The sequence below is a fragment of the Scyliorhinus canicula genome, chromosome 5 (genome assembly GCF_902713615.1).
Source record: "Scyliorhinus canicula chromosome 5, sScyCan1.1, whole genome shotgun sequence".
NCBI classification, from domain to species: domain Eukaryota; kingdom Metazoa; phylum Chordata; class Chondrichthyes; order Carcharhiniformes; family Scyliorhinidae; genus Scyliorhinus; species Scyliorhinus canicula.
Window position 1 is genome coordinate 97,176,807 of NC_052150.1, and position 23,392 is coordinate 97,200,198.

The 23,392-nt window shown below is 44.0% G+C and overlaps 1 protein-coding gene across 2 annotated transcripts in view; it reads right to left on the minus strand.

Moving 5' to 3' along the window:
* LOC119966149 (dynein heavy chain 11, axonemal-like) overlaps positions 1-23,392 on the minus strand; it is a 622,669-nt gene that overhangs the window by 585,382 nt on the left and 13,895 nt on the right. For both annotated transcript variants that reach the window (XM_038797431.1, XM_038797432.1), the window contains exons 4-7: positions 15,012-15,201; positions 14,747-14,846; positions 9,881-10,092; positions 612-845 (exon numbers count right to left, since the gene is read on the minus strand). In XM_038797431.1, coding sequence (XP_038653359.1) covers positions 612-845; positions 9,881-10,092; positions 14,747-14,846; positions 15,012-15,201 — 736 coding nt within the window. The remainder of the gene's footprint in view (positions 1-611; positions 846-9,880; positions 10,093-14,746; positions 14,847-15,011; positions 15,202-23,392) is intronic.

Sequence of the window (23,392 nt, forward strand, 5' to 3'; positions counted from 1 at the left end):
CAGAAAGTGTCCTTAATTAGGCAGTGAGATTGGCAGCAGCCACATAATTAGCTGTTGCCACGAAAATTGCCGCAGGGTTCCCGCAGGCCATCATGCATGGGCTCAGATCCTGTACATGGTCCCAACATTGGGATCCATCCCATGCCAGGAAAGTCAGGTCATACAAACAGAAAGTGTCTATAGATGGGAGGTTTTCAATTCGATATAAATGTGGAACTGTAGCCATTGTTATACATTATTAAAGCCTGAAATGTCACATAAGTTAGCATTGTTGCTTCTCAGCGCCAGGGACCTGGGTTCGATTCCTGGCTTGGGTCACTGTCTGTGCGGATTCTGCACATTCTCCCCATGTCTGCGTGGGTTTCCTCTGGGTGCTCCAGTTACCTCCCACAAGTCCCGAAAAACGAGCTGTTAGATAATTTAGATATTCTGAATTGTCCCTCTGTGTACCCAAACAGGCACCGGAATGTGGCGACTCAGGGATTTTCACAGTAACTTCATTGCAGTGTTAATGTAAGCCTACTTGTGACATGAATAAAATTATTATTATTATTATTATTATTATTGTTTACTATTGTTAAAAGTAATTATTGAACAAAGTGCTTGTTTACCTCAAGTTGTAGTAGCCGATTTAAAAACCTGTCAAAGCGTGTGAAAACCATTGATAATGGGAAGTCCCAGAGGATGCAATCTTGCAAGTTTGCATAATAGTTTGCTAACTTTTCTTTGTGCTTCAAGAAACAGTCTTTATAAGCTTTGAAGATTTTAACAGATATTTGCACACGTTCCACGGACTCCTCAATCTCTTCTTTCAGAAGTCCCTCTGGTGACAAAGAAACCGTGGCCTAGAAAGGGAGAACATTCACAATGGAAATTTACTTTAAACATGAATACCAATCTAAATAATAACATACCTGATTTTCTAACTGTCATATTATCAATTTAAATGAAACAAAATGACTTTTTTGTTCAATTAAGAGGCAATTTAGCGTGGCCAATCCACCTACTCTACGCATCTTTGGGTTGTGGGGTTGAGACCTACGCAGACACGGGGAGAATGTGCAAAATCCACATGGACAGTGACCCGGGGCCAGGATCGAACCTGGATCCTCAGCTCCATGAGGCAGCAGAGCTAACCACTGCACCACCGTGCCGCCCCACTTTTTTTTTAAGTGGATAAACTTTGCTTGTAACTAATTACTTTTTGATCTGAATCAATTTGGATTTTAAATATGATGTGAAATTTGTAGCTTGAACTATCTCTTTCTTCCCACCCCACACCTCTCATTTTACTGCAAAGTGAATTAATTGAATAAGAACATGCACCATACCTTTAGATATATGCAAATATAAACAGAATTTAGAAATGAATATTCAGCCTGGCAACTTTCAACTTCAAGTATTGGTTAACTAAATTAATGTGGTGCCACAAAATAGCCTTACTTTTCTGAAAATCTCATTAAAATGACAGGTGACTTCACAGAATTGTTGACAGAGGACTCTGTTCACACACTCACACACACCTCTTCAGGCAATGGCTTCTAGGCACTATGATGCTCACTTAGACACTTCAGTTTGTGAAGGCTTTCCATCTTTTTTTCTTTCACCTGAACTCTGCAGGAACCCCCACAAGATTCAGTCTTGTTTGGTTTCAAAACCCACACACTGGTGGTAAACCTCTCTCTGTAAGACTGTGTTATGTATTTCCACTTGTCTCAACCGATGCTGCTACTATTCGCATTTTCAGAACATGTGCCCTTCACATCAGAGACGCTCATTTTTCCAGAAGATGGATTTGTTTCTTCCACTTCTTGGTCCACCACTTCCATGTCAAATTCAATTATCAGCTCAAAGCTGGAAGGACTATCAGATAACTCGATGCACTGGCATACAGCAGCATTCTTGGGTAGGACTGTTGGGAAGAAGTCAGTGCTCAAAGCCCTTTGCATGACTCCCAAGCTTGCAGTCTGCTGCAATTCAGGTCATTCGTTCCCATTGGAACTAAGATGCAGTGGTCCTCTCAGTTGTGTAATGTTCTGCTCCGTAGATAGTAGCATGGTGTGATCTCCTGCAACGCTGGAACAGGGTAGTAATTCCTCTATGACTTGATTATGATCTTTGGAATTCAAGCAAATTCATAGTCTTCCATTTGGCTTCTCTGTCACAATGATAGAATTTACTCCATCTGTAGGTGCTGTAACTTTGGCAATCACTTTCTTTTCTCCATCTCTTAGAGCTTTCTTTCAAGATTTTCTTTCAGTTCTATTGCTACTGTATAGCAAAGCTGCAGAATGAAAACATGGTGCATGAATTACTGGTTTCTTCTCTGGATCAATAATGGTGTAGGAACACACAGGAACAGGAGGAGGTCATTTGGCCCATTGAGCCTGCTCCGCCATTCAATTTGATTGTGGATGATCATCAATCCACTTTCCGGCACTATCGTTGTTTCCTTGATGTTATTCGTCTCCAGAAATCTATTGATTTCTGTCTTGAACATGTTCAATAACTGAGCTTCCATAGTCCTCTGGGGGAGGGAATTCCAAAGATTCACCACCCTCTGAATGAAGACATTCATCCTTAACTGAGGCTTAATAAGCTACCCCTTAATCCTGAGATTCTATCCCCAGGTTTTAGACTCACCTGCCAGGGAAAGCATCTTGGGATGGATGGATGGATTCTCAGATTGGGAGACTAATTGGGCGATCTACCGGCCTCTTCGTGCCTGACTTGGTGACTCGGCGAGACCACTGAATCTCACGAGAGACCTCAAGAGATTCACAACGCTCCAGACTTCTTGCGACATTCAACCAAACCTCACGAGATGGCGTGTTCTGGCTCTCACCCTTTTGGCCGTGCTCCAGATCAGCATATTTAAAATGAGCCATATGCACTCGCCGGATCCTCCCAACTGAATAATGTGCGATTCCCATATCCACTGGGGGACACTATTCATTCCGTGATTCAGGATATGCAAATGCTAGTGTGAATTGGAAGCAATTCCCAGTTGAGCGGGCCATATAACACTCTAGGATGAAGCTCCAAGGGATTCATCAACCTTCAATCCAGGTAATGTTTGAAGTATTGCCTCTGTATTAATGCTAATGTCTTTTCATTCCTCAGTTTCACAAGTCCCTTGGTTGCCTCGCATTTCTGGGAGATTTTGTATCTGCTTCCGTGAAGACAGGTGAAAAGTAACTGTTTACTTTCCTGGTGAAGCTCAAATCCTTCAAAAGCATCCAATCATCTCATTGAAATACTTTGCATACATTTGGACCAATGGGTCTATTACCTTGACCCTCAATGTCACCTTCTTCATCTCATGGTTCACAGAGATCAGCTCCAGCTCTTCACACTGCTCAACCCTATCATAGTAGAACAATCTGTTTCAATGACATTGAACATGCAGTTAACCTATTTTCTTTTATCCGTCCTTGTGACTTGGGTTGTTCCGAGCTATCAAATCTCTGTTCCCCTCAGTTGGCTTGATATTGCTCGATTTCAGCACATTTTTCCTTGGGTAACCATTTTCTACCAAATTTTGGTTTAGTCCGAGCGGGATGATGTTACTCTGTGCTCAAGCATCAACCTTTATGGTTGTGGGCTTATGTCTCAGTTACTTTGTGATTTGAATAGAGAATTTCGTCTCTCTGGGATCTGTTGCATACTGGAATTTCATACAGTTTTATGGTTCATTTATCCATTATGTCCTCAACTCATTGTCATCTTCCAGGGTATGGGTGTTTCTGCTTCTTTTCTTTCTCATTCGCCCAATTGCTCTGCTTCTAATAATTCATTTACCATCCTCTTTCTCTGTTCTGTACATCTTTTCCCACTGATTTGGCTTTCTATAAGCTCTGCAGTTTGGTCCATATGCGGTACATCTCTTTCCGTCTGTGAACTCAAGTGGTCGTCCACAGTTCTTGCACATCTTCCTCTCCATCTAGTGTGCATTCTTTTGTTGCTGGTTCACTGCATCAATTTGGTTCCCTTTTCTTTGACTTAACTGAAAGCTAGCTGTTTGGGTTGTCAGCATCTTATCTGTTTACCTGTGCCTTCACGTGCCTTGGCAGTGTCTACAGTGTGATTTGTGAGCTTGTCTTTTCCAATCAGGGTGTGCAGAGCCCCAAACAAGCTGATCTACCAGGCTTCATCCACTTCTTTGAATTCACATTTTCTGACTGCGTTCCTCAATCTCACAATGGGCTCACTTGACTTCTGCCTCAGGCTTTCAAATTCATATCAATGGATTTAATGCTTTGACTCTGGCTGGCGAGGAATGCTGAATTTCTCCAGGCACAATTCTCCAGAAAGATTTCTAAATGTTGTAGCAAGCAGGAATTACTGCAAGCGTCCCGGCGCTCGGTCCAGCAAGGCTGGCAACGTTATTCAACGTTAATTGGTCCACTTAATGAGGCCTCACAGGCTTCTCGCCGCAAATAAAGGCTCGCCAGCCACCCCCCGTAGCAAGGTCAAGCAGCACTTACTCGGCCAACCCCAGCCAGCTCGCAACAATTGTGCCGAGGAGACCAGCCCCAAGATTCGGGGACGTAGGCGTGGGAGACTGCTAGACACTGTGGAGCCAGGAGGGATGTCCTGTTCCCTCGATGGTCAAGGGTGGTCAGTCATAGGAAAGTCAGTGCTGCCTGGGACGAGGTCAGGGAGTGCGACGAGGAGGACCTCCAGTGTGGGAAGGTCTATGACCTACACCGGGCTTCATGAGTGAGTAGGCTCCAACGCCCCCCCCCCCCCCGGCCAAGGGAGCGCACACACCCCTCTCTCTTCCAACCCCTCAACCCTTGCTCCCTCCCCTCCCATTTCACTGAATGACCCACCCTCCCAATTACCACATGTCCATTCTCCCGCAGGTCCTCCAGCCGATGGTGCCGGCCCATCCTGGGTGCCACCCTCTCCAGCATCCCAGGAGGCCACCTCGGAGGAGATTTCCAAGGATGCCACCACACTGGCCACGTCACAGATGACAAACCTCCACCAGCGCAGATACATGCAGCTCAGTGTGAAACGTTAGTAATCAGGCTTCTGAGGCACATTCTGGTGAGCGCCACAATGCTGCTGATGTACATCAGGTGGAGGCAGGAACCCCCAGGTGAGACAGCAGTCGGAGGTCTGCTGGATCCCAGGACCCAGCATGACGGAATAGGTCATCCCACAGCTGATGGAGACATTAGGGTGCGGCCGGGACATTCAGAGGGGGATGTCAGCGACACTACAGCAGATCCATAGCCGCTGGAAGAGTCCCAGAGGCTACAGGCGCAGGTGATGTCGCTGGCAATGTGTGGCATCGAGGCCAACATTGCTGGGGTGGCAGCCACAGTGGAGAGCCTGGTGCACCACGTCGGCAACATTAGTGAAGGTGTCCAAGGCATGGAGCCGTTGGTGACGGCCATGTCTGAGGGTCTTGACAGAAGGTCTCATTGGGGGATGTCACCCAGTACCAGGCTGACCTTGATGAGGTTCTACGGGACATGTCACACTCTCCAATGGGCATGGCCGTGACACTGCAGAGCATGGCTCAATCAGAGGAGCATTGCCACGGGCATCAACACATGGTGCTGAACATGGGGAACTGCCAGGGCTGGCAAAGCCAGATGATGCAGGAGCAGCCGGGGCTCGAATCAACTTCCCCTCCATCCCAAGATGGCCCCAGGGCCCTATGGGCACTGACCAGGAGTGAGGGGTTCTAGGCGCCAACCCAGACCCGTCCCACTGAGTGGCGACAGTGTCCACCAACTCTCCCGAGTTCCAACCCTCTGATGAGGCCGTGCCTCTGAGTCAGCACACGGGACAGGGTGGCACGGCTGTGCATATGCCTCTGACAAATGTGCCGGGGCCCTCCAGCCTCAGAGACTCCAGAGGATGCCCACCAGGGACATCGATGGCCACGGGGCGTGGTAAGCAGCTGGTTGCCTTCACCACAGATGTGCATCCTGGGGATACGCCTAGATGTAGTGGTAGAGCTAGGAGGCAAAGCACATTGAGGATCACCGAGGCCACCAGGAAAAGGGTTGGGGGAAAAACCATCAGGAGAGTGGCGAAATTATCAAAAACAATTAACACCTTTGTGTGCAACCAGTATGATGCCTCTGTCACTTTCTTTTGCAATGCCGGCCGACCTCTGAACCCTTGGCTCATCTCTCCAGGCACCTCCCTCTCCCCATTGGACTCACCCACCCTCCAGCTGTGGACATGTCCCCGGAGCTGTGTCCCATCCCCTGGTATTAAGATGTTGGTTGCTGCATGTGTGGTGTTGACTCCCAGTGTTCAAGCACGGTGTCGATACATCAAGGTGCGATTGGGATGCTAGGTAATGACTCCCACATGCTACATAGCCCGCCCATCCACTGGAATCCACTTGGGTTGCGGGAAGTGCTCACATAACCATGATTGCAAATTCCTTATTAGCAATAGCCTTCAGCCGCACAGCCAGAGGTCTCGGCAGTCGGTGAGGGTTATAGAATCATAGAATTTACGGTGCAGGAGGCAATTTAGAATGGCCAATTCACCTAACAGCGCGTCTTTCGGACTGTGGTAGGAAACCGGAGCACCCGGAGGAAACCCACGCAGACACGGAGAGAACGTGCAGATCCCACACAGATAGTGACCCAAGCCGGGAATCGAACCTGGGACCCTGGATTGTGAAGCAACTGTGCTAACCACTATGCTACCGTGCTGCCCATGGGTGGTCAATGGAGCAGATGGGAGGGACAAGGGCTGTCCCAGGAACGGGCACACACGATCCGGGGTGGCATTTGGTGCTGCGAGCGATTGCCCCCTGGTTGCCCCCAAAGCGTCTCCCCCCCCCCCACTCACAGTCCCATAGCGGCCCACCCCTGCAGCGAGTCTACCACACCCAGCCGAGGGTCCGCCAAACCCCACCAAGCACTGGGGTGGCAAGCCTAGCGCCCCCAGGCTCTTTACTCGTGAACAGAGATGGCTACTCACCTCCTCGGCTCCCCACAGAAGCCCTTCTGCTGGGTTCACGATTTTCAAAAGGTGTACTAATCAGCGCCAGCGTGACCACTTGCTGGGCAGGCCGCTGAATGACAGGAGGCCGTTGGATATGGGGTCGCTCTGTAATTGTATTGAAATAGGGCTGAAGTGGTGATAATTGGTTTCTCGCCACGCTATGATGAGATCCCGATTTCACCTATGGTAGCGGGCCTGTTGCATCACAAACTGTTTGGCGCCTGGCGCAGTTCTCGGTTTTGCCCCCTTCCATTATTCACCGGCCTCGTTTCGCTTGAGCGTGAGCATAACAAGGCCAGAGAATCATGCCTCAAATTTGTAGCATGTTGTTGGGATTTTAACTTTCATCCTCACGGATCTCCCAGTTATCAAACAGATCTATTCATGCTCTCATCCCACAGAAGGCTGTAACTGACCATTCCCTCCTTGTTGGTGTCTTTTAGAAAACGATCAAACTGCATTCTTGTTTAAACTTCTCAAATGTCTCTCGGACATAAATCACCCAAGTCATCCATAGTTGGAGCAGTATGCACTTCGCTGCAGAGGCGTCCTACTCAAATCTTTTTTCTCTCTCTGGCACTAATGTGGGTTGATTTTTCTCATCCATTTTACTCACAGCCGCCTACTGTCACCATCTTATTATGTCTTGCGATTTCCAGAAGTTCAAAATAGTAAATGCTTTCAGATTGAAAATGCTGGAGCTTTTATTTCCAGGTCCCACCATATGCTTCAGACTGATACACCATTGCTCAACACCCTGTTTGTTGTACAGTAGTGAATGATATATGGCATATATGCATGAACATACAATACCTAAATCATATTGGAATAATATGGCAATATAAAAGACACCACTGTTATCCAGTAAATTGCAAAATAGATGTCATCTACAAAATCTCCACTAGGAGGAACAGGATTTTCATGAACGGGACTGGGAACAGTGTGCACTCTGTTAAAGCAATATTCTAAATAATAGAAGGAAAATATATCTATTTTGGCTGACACATTTTTAAAGTGGCTCATTTTTAAGGAATATGTGTATTGCGATTTTAATCAAAATTAAATCACAATGTGGAACCCTATTATGCAAGAGCAATTTGATTTTATTCTCGTCTGAATCAAGCATTTCAGGAGAGAGATAGTCTCAGCAGAAATACACTTGAAGTATAATTCAAGGATTTGACAAAACAGTCTGGTGATGGGAGGGAGTCAGCAGAAGGTATGTTTAACGTGGGAAAATATACCTCTTCAAGCCATTGTCCTATTTAATTGCCCAATAGAGTTTATTTTTTCTTATTCTGTAACAATGCACAGGCAAATATTTTTTTCACATGTTTGCAACAGAATTTCAGCAGTAGTATCCAAGAATCAATCCTATTGTGAGGGTTGTCATGGCAACAGAACAGCCCCAGATTGAAAGTATTTTTCCACTCATTGATCTTTACTGATTGAAGTCTTCAAAGTTTGGAAAATGTTGATTCTAACATGTCAACTATAATAAAGGAACTTACACTGATGACTGATCATTCAAAACAATCTTAAAATTGCAGTGAATGCAAATACATTGAAACCTCGCAAAAGCATTACTGGATCACCATATTAATCTGTTTAATTAATTCACATCTCAATTTGCCACACTCAACTGCAAAAGATTTTGCTGTGCTGGTTTGGTAACAGATTAAAAACCAAAGGAAAACTAATCTTAAAATAGGGTTGCATAGGGCAGCACGGTGGCACAGTGGTTAGCATTGTTGCCTATGGCACTGAGGACCCGGGTTCGAATCCCGGCCGTGGGTCACTGTCTGTGTGGAGTTTGCACATTCTCCCCGTGTCTGCGTGGGTTTCACCACCACAACCCAAAGATGTGCAGGTTAGGTGAATTGGCCACGCTAAATTGCCCCTTAATTGGAAAAAATAATTGGGTACTCTAAATTTTTTTAAAAGAATTTTTAAAAAATGGGGTTGTATTGTGCTGGACCCAAAACAAAACTAACTATTCCTGAGCTATGGAAAGTAAATGAGCCAGGGGCTCAATCTTGAGGGTGTTTCATTCCGAAATATACCTCTACATGATTATAAGGAAAGGGTAACGTAGAACATTGAACAACACTCACACTTCGGTGAATCTAATCACACTCCAGCAACGGGAAAGGAAGAAGAAATGGGGGAAAAATTGGAAGGTTTTAAAACATGTAGGGAGATATATATGTCATTAAACTCAATATTATTTTTATATAAACTAGCTCAGACCACTGCTAGACAGTAGAAATATTTGAATTTGAACTATTAGTTTTAAATGTACATTTCTACTGTTAACAACTAAAAAAAATTAAAATACAGGATGCTGGAAAAGCTCAGCAGGTCTGGCAGTATCTGCGGAGAGAGAAACAGAGTTAATGTTTCAAGTCCATATGACTTGTCTTATGAGTCTCCCCCCCCCCCCCCCCCCCCCCCCCCGCCCCCCCCAACCCTACGACACCCCGTCGCCACGGGTTTCCCAGCGGCGTGGGGTGGATTCAATGGGAAATCCCATTGACAGCAGCGGGATCAGAAGATTCCGCTGTCGGCCAATAGCGGACTGCCTCTGCCCACCAAGAAACACGCCTCTGGGGGAGGGCCAGAGAATCTCACCCATAATCATATATTTCAAGATAATAAAGCCATGACTGCTTAGCTGTTTATTCATGGAAGCTAATTGGTTTCTTCTTTTTTAATCATTTGTAACTTGATCAAATCCTTCTGATTTCATTAGACTACCTATCGCTGTTAACAACCACAGTCTACCATGTCTTACTGAATAAAGCTGCCTAATAAACGGTATTGCTTCATTGTTAATCACCATCACTTTGCTTATTGAAAGCTACAAGTCAATTTGTCGCTTATTTAAAATTACCTTTTCAATCAACAAATTGCAGAATTCCTGCAGGAGAACTATGATGCGAATAGGAATGCAATAAAATTTGGAGTTGGTCCAGATGAGACAGATGGTGTGAAAGAGAGCTGGAATGAACACAAGAATCTCTGCAAGTTCGCCCTCTTGCATAATTTTAATATGGCGTCGCAGTGGTCTGAGGTGGAGGTCGATGTCTTGGACTTCCACGAGTGCTTAATAAAATTACAACAGTAAAAATTCATATTAGTACATGAATCTGATGCATAGGGGAAAGTGCTCCAACGAAGGTTAAAACAAAACATTATAATGCATATTTTGCAATATATTGAATAAAGGTGTCTACAGAATTGCCTTTTGCATTTTTCAATGCCTTCACTAAAGCTTTTATTGGAGGCTTTGGCCTGTGCTGAGCCATGATATTTTTACCCATAGCAATGGGCTGAAGTTAGATTGTGCAGTCTGAACATGTGCAGTGTCCCTAGTTTCCCTGGATGGATCAATACGCTTCAGTCAGCTCTTTACTCCAAGAAAATTCTACTCCAGTTGCATAATATTACATAATTAGGAAAACAAGAGGGCAAATTTCAAATGTTTTACTGAGGCGATATTTATACCAAGTAGTTCCCTTAAAAATGAGGATGTGCATGCATGCCCATCAGTCTCTATGTCTCCATGTGCCAGGGGCAGAAAAACATAAAAGAAAATGCTCTGTTACTTTTATTTTGCATTCTTTAGATTTCTTCTTTTTGAAAGTATATTAAACCAACAGTACAGGAAGGGTAAGAAAGGGGAAGAAGAGAGATTGGGACCAAAGAAAACAGAGAATGTAATCTATTACGTTAATACAAATTACACCAAAATGTGGGTTATCTCATTTCTATTACCTGTGAGAAAATTAAAAGGGAGTCCAGCTGGATTGGACTGCATTCACCTGGTTCCACCTTTAATGATCTTATCAGAGCCAGGATATCACTTGGAATAGCTTTCCTTTCTGCTCATTACCTCTGGTGTTCCCCAATGATCCATCCTTGGCCCCCTATTTCTCATCCACAGGTAGTCCCTTGGCAACATTATCCGAAAACATAGCATTATTTTTCACCTGTACACTGATATCTACCTCACCGACACGTTAAAAAAAAATAATTCATGGGATTTAGGCATCGCAGGCAACAGCATTTTTTGCCCAATCCTAATTGACCTTGATTTGTGTGGCAGCTACGCCATTTCAAAGGACAGTTAAGAGTCAACCACACTGCTGTGGATCTGGAGTCACAGGTAGGCCAGACCATGTAAAAATGGCATATTTCCTTCCCAAAAGCACATTAGTGAATGAGATGTTTTTTTCCAACAATCGACAACGCTTTCATAGTCATCAATAGACTTTAAGTCCAGATTTTTATTGAATTCAAATTTCACCGTCTGCCATGATGGGATTTGAATCCAGGTCCCCAGAGCATTACACTGGTGTTCTGGATTACTAGCCTGGTGACAGTAATGATTAGCTGAAACACAAAATAAGGGATTTACACTTGCTGGTTTATTCCTCAGGGCAATACCTTGACAAACCAGAGTCAAGCAGCCCGCTTTAAGTTTCAAACAATGCTTGACAGTTAGCGGTCAGTCGCCATCAACTGGTGCATTCTCCATGGCAAAGCCACTACCACTCGGGGTCCACTTGCCAACTGATCAGCACTCTCTTATGGTATAAATTTGCTGATTCCCCTTGCATTGTATTCTTGCAAATATTTTGATCAAGTGAATGATTAAAAGCTTTAAACAGAAATGATCTGTTTTTCAGCGATACTCAAGTTCTTTACTACCAAATGACTATTGGGAAGACCAAAGTCCCTGCAACAAATTGCATTCCCTAGATACAGATTCCATCTCCCTAACAACTGTCCACGGCTGAACCAGACTGTTCACAACCTTGGCTCAACTGAGCTTCCTACCACAATTCTTGTCATCACCAAGACCACCAAGTTCCACCTTCATAACATCGCCTGAGTGCACCACTGCCTCCACTCATCTGCTCATCAAACCCTCATATATTCTTGTTACCTCTAGACTTAACTACCTGAACAAATTTCTGACCAGCCTCTCGCCTTTGATTGGTTGCACCTTTCTGCGTCATACTGACAGAAAAAAACAGATGCGTAAGGAAGAGAATCAAAAATAGCTCAACAGAAATATCCAGCTGTGTCGAGAAATAGAAACAGAAATGGAAGACAAGATGGAAGACATCCAAGGCAGAAAAGTGGGTATCCATTTCTCCAATTCACTGCATGCTATGCCACAGGAAATCAAATAATAGTTCATTAATTTTCCAAGATGCTTCAACTTTGTCATAGGAACAAATTGGTGAACCACTGTAGGCACCATTTGAATGTGCCTAATTCACAAGGTAAGTCAGATGCTATTGCAGCCGGTGGCTAACTTTCATAACACTTTTTTGTGCAGTTATGACTAGATTTTAATGATATGGGTGCCTCCTTCTGCACTAAAAGAAAAAAACCCTCCCCCACCCCCCAATATGTGCAATGGGCTGGTTTAGCTCACTTGGCTAGACAGCTGGTTCATGATGCAGGGCAAGGCCATCAGCAATTCCTGTACCGCATGAGGTTATTGATGAGGGCCCCGCCTTCTCCAGCTTGCCCTATGCCCGAGATGTGGTGATCCTCAGGTTAAATCACCACCAGTCAGCTCTCTCCATCAAAAGGGGAAAGCTGACGATGGTCATATGTGTCTATCCTTACCTAATGATATATAAATTTGAATGAAATGAATATTGTATAAGCTTCATGTAACATAGGTCATACTGGTAGAATTAGTTGCAGTGTCACAAGCAAGTTCGACGTAGATCAGTCTACATTAATTGTTTCATTAAAATAAGAACAAGTGCTACAGACCGGCAACAGGTTTTAATCCTCTGTAGACAGTGGCCTAGCAATCAGATTTATCTGTTTTGATAAGGATTCAGAGCACAGTAGTTTGTTAAGTATGTTTGCAAAGTTGAGACAACAAACTTGAGTTGCAGATTCAGCTCAATTTTGGGAAGCATGGTGGCGCACTGGTTAGCACTGTTGCCTCACGGCACCGAGGACCCAGGTTCGATCCTGGCCGCAGGTCACTGTGCGTATGGGTGCGTGGGTCTCACCCATACAACCCAAAAATATGTGCACGGCAGGTGGATTGGCCACGCTAAATTGCCCCATAATTGGGGGAAAAAAGAATTGGGTACTCTAAATTTATTTTTTAAAAGATTCAGCTCAATTTTACAGTTTGGTATGGTAAACTAAATTGTTAAGAGAGGGCGATATATGGGGCAGCTCACTGGTGCAGTGGGTTAGTACTGTTGCCTCACGGCGCCGTGGTCCCAGGTTCGATCCTGGCTCTGGGTCACTGTCTGTGTGGAGTTTTCACATTCTCTCTGTGTTTGTGTGGGTTTCACCCCCCCCAACCCAAAGATGTGCAGGCTAGGTGGATTGGCCATGCTAAATTGCCCCTTAATTTAAAAAGAGAGAGGGCAATATTAAGAACTTAGGACCAGAAATAGAATCAAAGATGAAGCAGGCAATTTTTGGAAAAGCTGCTAGCAAGGAATTAAAAGGATATGCCCACACCTGGCCGGAGTTATATTGTCTTAGTCAGACTTAAACCCGTTAATGGGAATGCATAGGGTGCCCCTGCTCAGCCAGGATGATCCACTCGAGATCGTTTTTCTTTGGGACTCTGTTGTTTGACCACCATGACCCTATTACAGAGTCTGGTGGCCTCCTTTGTCCATAAATGGGGGTTAGTTGCACATTAATAGCTTGGCTCTGTTCTTTTGTAGAAACGGGAGTGGGATGTTAGACAGTGACAATAATGGGTTCAAGAGAGAATGAGAGTGAGAATGAGAGTGAGTGAGAGAGAGAGAATAAGTGTGAGGGTGAGAGAGATAAAGAATCTTGTTTGAACAGGTAGAGGGAGAAGGATTTGAAAAGCCACAGGGAGAAGTCAGGTGTTCGAAGATGGTTCTGGAGTAACTTCACTAACTAAAGAAAAATTGTTTAATAAATGCAAGTAGAACCTATGCCTGCCTAAGTGGTACGAGAGCTACATGTTACTTTGAAGTGCTGTTTAATGGGAACTCGTGTTCGGGTTAAGAAACTACATGTAATCTGTTATTGTTAGGGTTGAAGTTCAAAAGTTTAAATTTTTTTTTTTTCTTTTCTATGAATAAAGCTTGTTTATAAAATAACCAAGCCCTATTTCTTATGTTATCACTCCTGGAACAAATCGATCTTTCCACACCGTTTTAAAACTTTAAAACATTATGGTTCTGGTCCAATCTCTTAGTCGCAGTTGCTTGCTGACCCAGGTGTCCGTAACTCAATGACATTAAAATCTCCATTCAGTTTTAATGTTCTGTATTCCGATAATATTAAAAAGATAACAACAATTCTGGAGTTGACTTTGTTTTGATATCCAGCCAACAAAAGATTGAACAAAATCCTGTAGAAAATGGCATAAAAAGCTGGAGCTCAGCAGAATCCTTGTGGATATCATACCCCGAGTTTAAAATAGTTTACCTCCTGAGAAGTTCTTACATCTTAGCAACTGCCAATTGTGGCCTGTATGGAACTAATGTGGAGCAAGAGTGTTCTTTGTAGATTTTTCTCAAACAAAAAGGGCAAGTTTGGCAACTTCACACCCATGGAGGAGTTTTCTACCAACACAATGCAAAATCATGGATACAAAATGTTTAGTACCAATCATATCAACAAACTAGAACTAATATTTACACTGCTTAAGAGTCACTACTGATCATATTTGCTCTAGAAAATATTCCACACGTTAGTTACAAAATGTAAGAGCAGTACCTACCACCTACAACATCTTGTAAAATTTGCTTGAAAGTGGGAAAATAGCTGCTTTCTGTTGTTTCCAGAATTTTGGCCATTTTTCGAACAACTGGTGCCTGAAGCTGGAAGAAGAATGTGAGTTAAATTAAGATTAACTTCCTGCCCATATTCATAAACAATTATGACAATGGAAACTGAACTTTCTCCACTTTATGGTACTGACTGAAAGTTGAAAGTAAAGTGAGAATCAACAAGTGCTCCATTATATATGTTTGTACTGCACTTACTTGTTCATGAATGCACAGCAAGTTTTCTTTCCTTGCCTTCCAGAAATCCAACTCTGTCTTTGGATCTGGATTTAATCCTTGCAGCAATGGTTCCGAAGAATCCTTCTTCAGTACATCCTGAATTTGATGAGTCCATTTGATTACCATCGATTCAATTGGATGAACTATTAACCGGTCATAACGATCCAGCCTAAAGTGCACAAAGGAGAAAGGCGACAGAAAAGCCCTAAAAATGTAGCTTCCATTAAATATTATTAATTGAAACTGCACTTAAACCACTAAAAGGGAATCCAAAGCACCACAGAGTGCTGGGATGAATTCTCCGCCAGCAGGAATTTCCGTTCCGCCGGCAGCGCACCCTGCCCACTGGTTTCCCAGTAGCGTGGCATAGCTACAATGGGAAATCCCATTGGCCTGCAGCAGCAACAGAGAATCCCTCTGCCAGCGACGGTGCCCTGCAGGGGAACACGCAGCCGGGGAGGCGGATAATTCACCCCGATCTCTTGGCTGGCATTTATTTATTTGATTTTTCTCATTCTGCTTCCTATCTTTGCATGCTTTTATCACTTCTGTCATTCAATCATTTCCTGATTTACACTTAAGCACTTTGCCAGCCATCCTCTCTTTGTCCTGTGTTTGTGCTACTTTCCCATTCCTCTTGTTTTGTTAAAATGCTGTTCATCTGTAATGCCTTTCAGCTCTGACAGAGCGAAAACCTAAATTATTAACTTGTTTGTTCTCTTCACAGATACGACTGACCTGTCGACTGTTTCCAGAATTCTCTGTGTTGGTTACAGTGGTTGCTGTTGTCAGCTAACAGTGAGCAACTGAATATTATAGCTTACAGTAGCCTTACAATTTTCTGATGTTCTACACTCATTACACAACAATCTTCGTCGTCTGGTGACCAAGAAATCTGGAAAAGATTCTTCTTTAGCCAAAGGTCAAATTTCTTAAATAGCTCCCAACTCCAAATAGGACAACAGAATCGAGGGGAGGGCAGGAATAACAAACACATATTCAAGTTAAAATTAAGGGAAAAAGACGAATCATTTCCACTAAGAAAAACGTAATTGTAAAATTAAAATAGAAAAAAATTGAAGAAAAAAAGACAAAAGTATTTAACTTTCTTGTTTTTAAATTAAAATTGAATTTTGTTTTTGTAAATTAGTAGTACAGCATCACAATAATAAATATACTGGCTTTTGTGTGATTTTACTACGTTTCTTAACATAAGCTTTTGTTTCAATAATAATGTTAGTGTATAGGCAACCAAACAATCATTCAGGGATGCGGTTCTGGAAAGACAGAGGACAAGCAAAGTTAATGAGCAAGGAAAACTACATGGGGGGAAAAAAACATGATTCTGTTTTTTTTTTAATTCATTTACAGAATGTGGGCATCGCTGGTTAGGCCAGCATTTATTGACCATCTCAAGTAAGGTGGTGGTGAATTGCCTTCTTGAACCACTGCAGGCCTTGAGATGTAGGTAAACCCACTGTGCTGTTAGGGAGGGAGTTCCAGGAGGTTCCCCAGTAGGCCCACAACAATGAAGGAGCAGCAATATAATTCCAAGTCAGGAGGATAAGTGACTTGGAGGAGAACCTCCAGGTGGTGGGTTCCCAGGTATCTGCTGCTCTTGTCCTTCTAGATGATAGTGGTTGTGAGTTTGGAAGGTACTGTCTAAGGAACCTTGGTGAGTTACTGCAGTATATCTTGTAGATGGTACACATGGCTGCCACGTTTCGTCAGTGGTGGAGGGAGAGCAAGCAAGCAGGCTTCTTTGGCCTGGGTGGTGTTGAGCTTCTTGAGTGTTGTTGGAACTTCCCTCATCCAGGCAAGTGAAGAGTATTCCATTACACTTCTGATTTGTGCCTTGCAGATGGTGGACAGGCTTTGGGGGGGTCATAAGAACATAAGAACTAGGAGCACGAGTAGGCCATCTGGCCCCTCGAGCCTGCTCCGCCATTCAATGAGATCATGGCTGATCTTTTGTGGACTCAGCTCCACTTTCCGGCCCGAACACCATAACCCTTAATCCCTTTATTCTTCAAAAAACTATCTATCTTTACCTTAAAACATTTAATGAAGGAGCCTCAACTGCTTCACTGGGCAAGCAATTCCATAGATTCACAACCCTTTGGGTGAAGAAGTTCCTCCTAAACTCAGTCCTAAATCTACTTCCCCTTATTTTGAGGCTATGTCCCCTAGTTCTGCTTTCACCCGCCAGTGGAAACAACCTGCCTGCATCTATCCTATCTATTCCCTTCATAATTTTAAATGTTTCTAAAAGATCCCCCCTCATCCTTCTAAATTCCAACGAGTACAGTCCCAGTCTACTCAACCTCTCCTCATAATCCAACCCCTTCAGATCTGGGATTAACCTAGTGAATCTCCTCTGCACACCCTCCAGTGCCAGTATGTCCTTTCTCAAGTAAGGAGACCAAAACTGAACACAATATTCCAGGTGTGGCCTCACTAACACCTTATACAATTGCAACATAACCTCCCTAGTCTTAAACTCCATCCCTCTAGCAATGAAGGGCAAAATTCCATTTGCCTTCTTAATCAACTGTTGCACCTGTAAACCAACTTTCTGTGACTCATGCACTAGCACACCCAGGTCTCTCTGCACAGCGGCATGCTTTAATATTTTATCGTTTAAATAATAATCCTGTTTGCTGTTATACCTACCAAAATGGATAAACTCACATTTGTCAACATTGTATTACATCTGCCAGACCCTAGCCCATTCACTTAACCTATCCAAATCACTCTGCAGACTTCCAGTATCCTCTGCACTTTTCGCTTTACCACTCATCTTAGTGTCATCTGCAAACTTGGACACATTGCCCTTGGTCCCCAACTCCAAATCATCTATGTAAATTGTGAATAATTGTGGGCCCAACACGGATCCCTGAGGGACACCACTAGCTACTGATTGCCAACCAGAGAAACACCCACTAATCCCCACTCTTTGCTTTCTATTAATTAACCAATCCTCTATCCATGCTACTACTTTACCCTTAATGCCATGCATCTTTATCTTATGCAGCAACCTTTTGTGTGGCACCTTGTCAAAGGCTTTCTGGAAATCCAGATATACCACATCCATTAGCTCCCCGTTATCTACTGCACTGGTAATGTCCTCAAAAAATTCCACTAAATTAGTTAGGCACGACCTGCCCTTTATGAACCCATGCTGCGTCTGCCCAATGGGACAATTTCTATCCAGATGCCTCGCTATTTCTTCCTTGATGATAGATTCCAGCATCTTCCCTACTACCAAAGTTAAGCTCACTGGCCTATAATTTCCTGCTCTCTGCCTACCTCCTTTTTTAAACAGTGGTGTCACATTTGCTAATTTCCAATCCACCAGGACCACCCCAGAGTCAGGAGGTGAATTACCCGCCATAGGATTCCTAGCCTTTGACCTGCCCTGGAAGCCACAGTATTAATGTGGCTAGTCCAGTTCAGTTTCTGATCAATGATAATGTAATGACTTAGGCCAGATATTGAGATTGGCCAATTAGAATACGAGTTCCCTGATTAGTGGCCCAATCAAGGAACCCCTTTCTGTGTATATAACAGGGAGTGTCAGATCCTCTGCACTCCTGGTATAGACAGCAGACTGAATGGTCATGGTTGTTCAGCTGTTGGATTTGTAAATAAAAGGAATTCTGGTGACTTGACTTCTACCTCCGTGGACCTATTACAGGTAACCCCCAGGATTTTGATTGTGGGAGATTCAGCAAAGGTAATGCCATTGAATGTCAAGGGGCAATGGTTAGATCCTCTCTTGTAGGAGATGATCATTGCCTGACACTTGTGTCGCGCGAATGTAACTTGCCACTTGTCAGCTCAAGCCTGGATATTGGGGTCACGGCAACGGGACATCACTTGCCAGTGACCTCAAAGAAAACTGCCCACAAAAGATCCAGCAACTTCTGTGGTGTGGATTTTCTGACGTTAATTGAATCTGCGCCAAGTCAAGGAAGTCAAGGGCACGATTTAACCAAATGAGAACAAAGTTCCATAGTAAGCACTGTTAGCCAGGTGTTTCCCATCGCTCACAATGCTGAGAGACACCCCATAATTTAACATGCCCCCAGTTAGATAGGGGTCTCAGCAGGGAACACAAGGTCCTGTGTCAACAGCAAGCTCCACTCACCGGAACTCCTCAGTGTAGCGAGATCAGGAGCCATTTAAAAATGGCATCCCAATCCCTCCCAGCGCAACCCCCGACCGCCCCTCAAGCCCCACCTCACCATAGGGGAGTCCCTAGGCTCTCCCACACCCTTCCAACACCCACCCCCGACCCAATCATCGCCACGTGAAAAATGTCAGCCTCAGACAACAAGCTAGGAAGTAAACAGCACACATTTTTTCCCCACTTTTCATTAAAATTTTACAGAGAGTGGAATAACTGTTTGGAACATACGTATGGATTATGGTAGATGACAAAATATCATTAACAAACATTAATTGAAATGTTAAAGTGGTGAGTTTTCTTTTAGCATCGTGAAAAACTTGACATTTCACTGACATGAAATTAGCTTTTACAAAGTAGTCATGAACTTCGTACATCATTAAAAACCCAGACAGCAATTTCTACTTGTTTGCATTCAAGGAGCACTTCAATAGTGTGCTGTATGGAGAAGCATAGAATCATTAACAATAGTTTCTGCACGTGTGGACTCTAGACGTTGCAGTCAGTGATTCCATGCTTCAGAGGAATCAAGACGGCAAGTGCCGACACATTTACTATTATTTCTATTGTGAAATCTGGTCCTATCAAATGTTCAAAATAAACTTAACCTGTTCACTGGAACCACAGGCACAACCAAGGCTATTAACACAAGCCTGTGTACACAATCTGCTCAACCTCATGGGTCTAATTCGCACAAGATAAATGTCATTCTTGATTATCAATCTGAACAGCACTCTCCCATTTTCAAGTTGTTTCCCACCAAGAAAATGATCCCTCAGCTAAGCAGCCAACCAGCCAGATCTCTCAAACAACTGGAAACATTTTTTTGTTAAAAAAGAGACCCGCGGAGCTATATACAGCATTTCAAAAGGACAACAGCAGAAAGAAACTGTCCAGATAACTCCTGCTGAATATTAGTTAATGATCCTGGGAGGCCCCTGCCCTGGTGGGAATGATGTAAACAAAACTTGAGTACATAATGTAATCTTATGATGACATTCTAATTTGGACAAGGAACACAGTGTTCAACTTATGAAACAACTATATAAATTCATATAATGTGTATTGTGAATGTATTACTTCTACCATTCACCATTGTATTGCATTACATTGTATTGTATTATGTTGATGCCCTTGTGGGCTCTGCCTATGGCTCCGCCCCCCCTCAGGTGAGGTATATAGATCAGCAGCCTGTAGGCAGCACTCAGTGCAGAGCAGTCGCAGGCAGGCACAGATCTAGCTGATTAAAATCAGTGTTCACTTCAACTCTTCGTCTCATAAGAACATAAGAACTAGGAGCAAGAGTAGGCCATCTGGCCCCTCGAGCCTGCTCCGCCATTCAATGAGATCATGGCTGATCTTTTGTGGACTCAGCTCCACTTTCCGGCCCGAACACCATAACCCTTAATCCCTTTATTCTTCAAAAAACTATCTATCTTTACCTTAAAAACATGTAATGAAGGAGCCTCAACTGCTTCACTGGGCAAGGAATTCCATAGATTCACAACCCTTTGGGTGAAGAAGTTCCTCCTAAACTCAGTTCTAAATCTACTTCCCCTTATTTTGAGGCTATGCCCCCTAGTTCTGCTGTCACCCGCCAGTGGAAACAACCTGCCCGCATCTATCCTATCTATTCCCTTCATAATTTTAAATGTTTCTATAAGATCCCCCCTCATCCTTCTAAATTCCAACGAGTACAGTCCCAGTCTACTCAACCTCTCCTCATAATCCAACCCCTTCAGCTCTGGGATTAACCTAGTGAATCTCCTCTGCACACCCTCCAGCGCCAGTACGTCCTTTCTCAAGTAAGGAGACCAAAACTGAACACAATACTCCAGGTGTGGCCGCACTAACACCTTATACAATTGCAACATAACCTCCCTAGTCTTAAACTCCATCCCTCTAGCAATGAAGGACAAAATTCCATTTGCCTTCTTAATCACCTGTTGCACTTGTAAACCAACCTTCTGTGACTCATGCACTAGCACACCCAAGTCTCTCTGAACAGCGGCATGCTTTAATATTTTATCGTTTAAATAATAATCCCGTTTGCTGTTATTCCTACCAAAATGGATAACCTCACATTTGTCAACATTGTATTCCATCTGCCAGACCCGAGCCCATTCACTTAACCTATCCAAATCCCTCTGCAGACTTCCAGTATCCTCTTCTCGTGTGAATTGATGGTCGCATCATGTATAGCTGTACTTTCCAGACACCAGGTGAATTTGTTGCAGTATTTTTGTGTACTTACCTTGGCAACTTGGCTCATTCGGCAATCTCCTCACCTGAATCAGAAGGATAATACTAAAAAAGGATAAGATGTTTCTGGAGAGGTTGGAAGACTGACTTTAATTACACAATTACATTTTCCTGGATTGGATCCTGGGTATTCTATTAAATATTCTGTAGGCAATGTATTTTACATTCGGTTTTGCTCTGCACAAACCTATAAAACTGTACTGAAGTATAAAATGCACAGGATCATGTGTTATAGATAAAAATATTTTTTCATTTTAAAAAGTTTTTATTTACCACGAAAACCAGACACCATGCAGCATAGACACATGGAGGGTTTCAGACCAACTTACCTAACACTTTTAAGTGTTGATTAACGTAGGTAATTAGGTAAGAGACAATATAAAGGGCAAAATTTTCCAATATTTTCTCCAAGTGATGGCTCTGGCAAGAAAACCAACGTGCAGCTCCCTGCATGCACAGCCCACTTTTCTCGCCCAATACTGCAGCACTTGAGAGAAAGAAAATGCTGCAGGCGTCTCTGACGCCGTCACACTGGCAGGGCAGAGCCTGATGGAGCTGGCAGAGATGAATGACTCATTCTGCCCTTACAGAAAAAAACCTTTCTCCCCTTACCCCCATACATGCCACGGGGCAGGTTCAGCTCAGTTGGCTGGACAGCTGGTTCGTGATGCAGAGCAAAACCAACACGGCGGGTTCAATTCCCATTCCAACTGAGGTTATTCATGAAGGCTCCATCTTCTTAACCTTGCCCTCGCCTGAGGTGTGGTGATCCTCCAGGTTAAATCAACACCAGTCAGCTCTCCCCCTCAAAGGGCAAAGCAGCCTACGGTCATCTGAGGCAATGTTTACTTTACTTACTTAAATACTACGAGGCCACAATCCTCGCCATGGATAAGGGGGCCTGCCCCAACTCACACAAGCACTTGAACAACCCCTTCCCCTACATGGAGAAGGGAAACCACACCACATATAAGCACCGGGGAACCCGCCTATCCCCCACACAAACACAGAGGCAAAACTCCCCCAGCTCAGAAACATGGACACCACCTCATTGTCCTGGAGAGATACCATCAATGCTCACTGAGACGGACTCTCCGCATCAGCTGGGAGGACAGGCGTAATAACATCAGCGTGCTTGAAAATGCCAAGAGCACCAGCATCGCGGTCATCATCCAAAACCAACTCGCTAGGCCTGCCATGCCTTTAGGGGCTGATTTAGCACAGTGGGCTAAACAGCTGGCTTGTAATGCAGAACAAGGACAGCAGCGCGGGTTCAATTCCCGTACCGGCCTACCCGCACAGGCACCGGAATGTGGCGACTAGGGACTTTTCACAGTAACTTCACTGAAGACTACTTGTGACAATAAGCAATTTATTATTATTATTTAGGATGCCAAAGTCCTGACTGGGACAGGACAGATACAGTAAATCTTCTTTGCCCAGCTCAAGGCAGGCACCTGAGCCAGAGGACGACAAAGGAAGAGCTTCAAAGGACACTCTGAAGTCTTACCTCAAGTAATGCAACATGGACATCAATGACTGGGAGACCCTTGCTCAGAAGAGACCTACTTTGAGGAACCCCCTGATAGAAGGGACACAATTCTTTGAGAATACCCGACGGCAAGAAGAGCATGAGAAAGAAATGCCAGCAACCTCGAGTACAAGACCAATTCCGCGTCGTGGAAACATCTGCTAAATGTGTGGTCAAAGATGCGTCTGTAGGATAAGGCTCATCAGTCACGAAAGGACCCACAGAACCAATTATCAGTGACACGGAGTGTCTCAGGTGGATGATCATACTCATTAGCAAGTGATCGCCGAAGAAGATCAGGAAGCTGTTTACAAAACGATGGTGGAGAGCAAACAAAGAGAGGAAAGAATATTATTTTCACTACTCCCTCTGCCACTC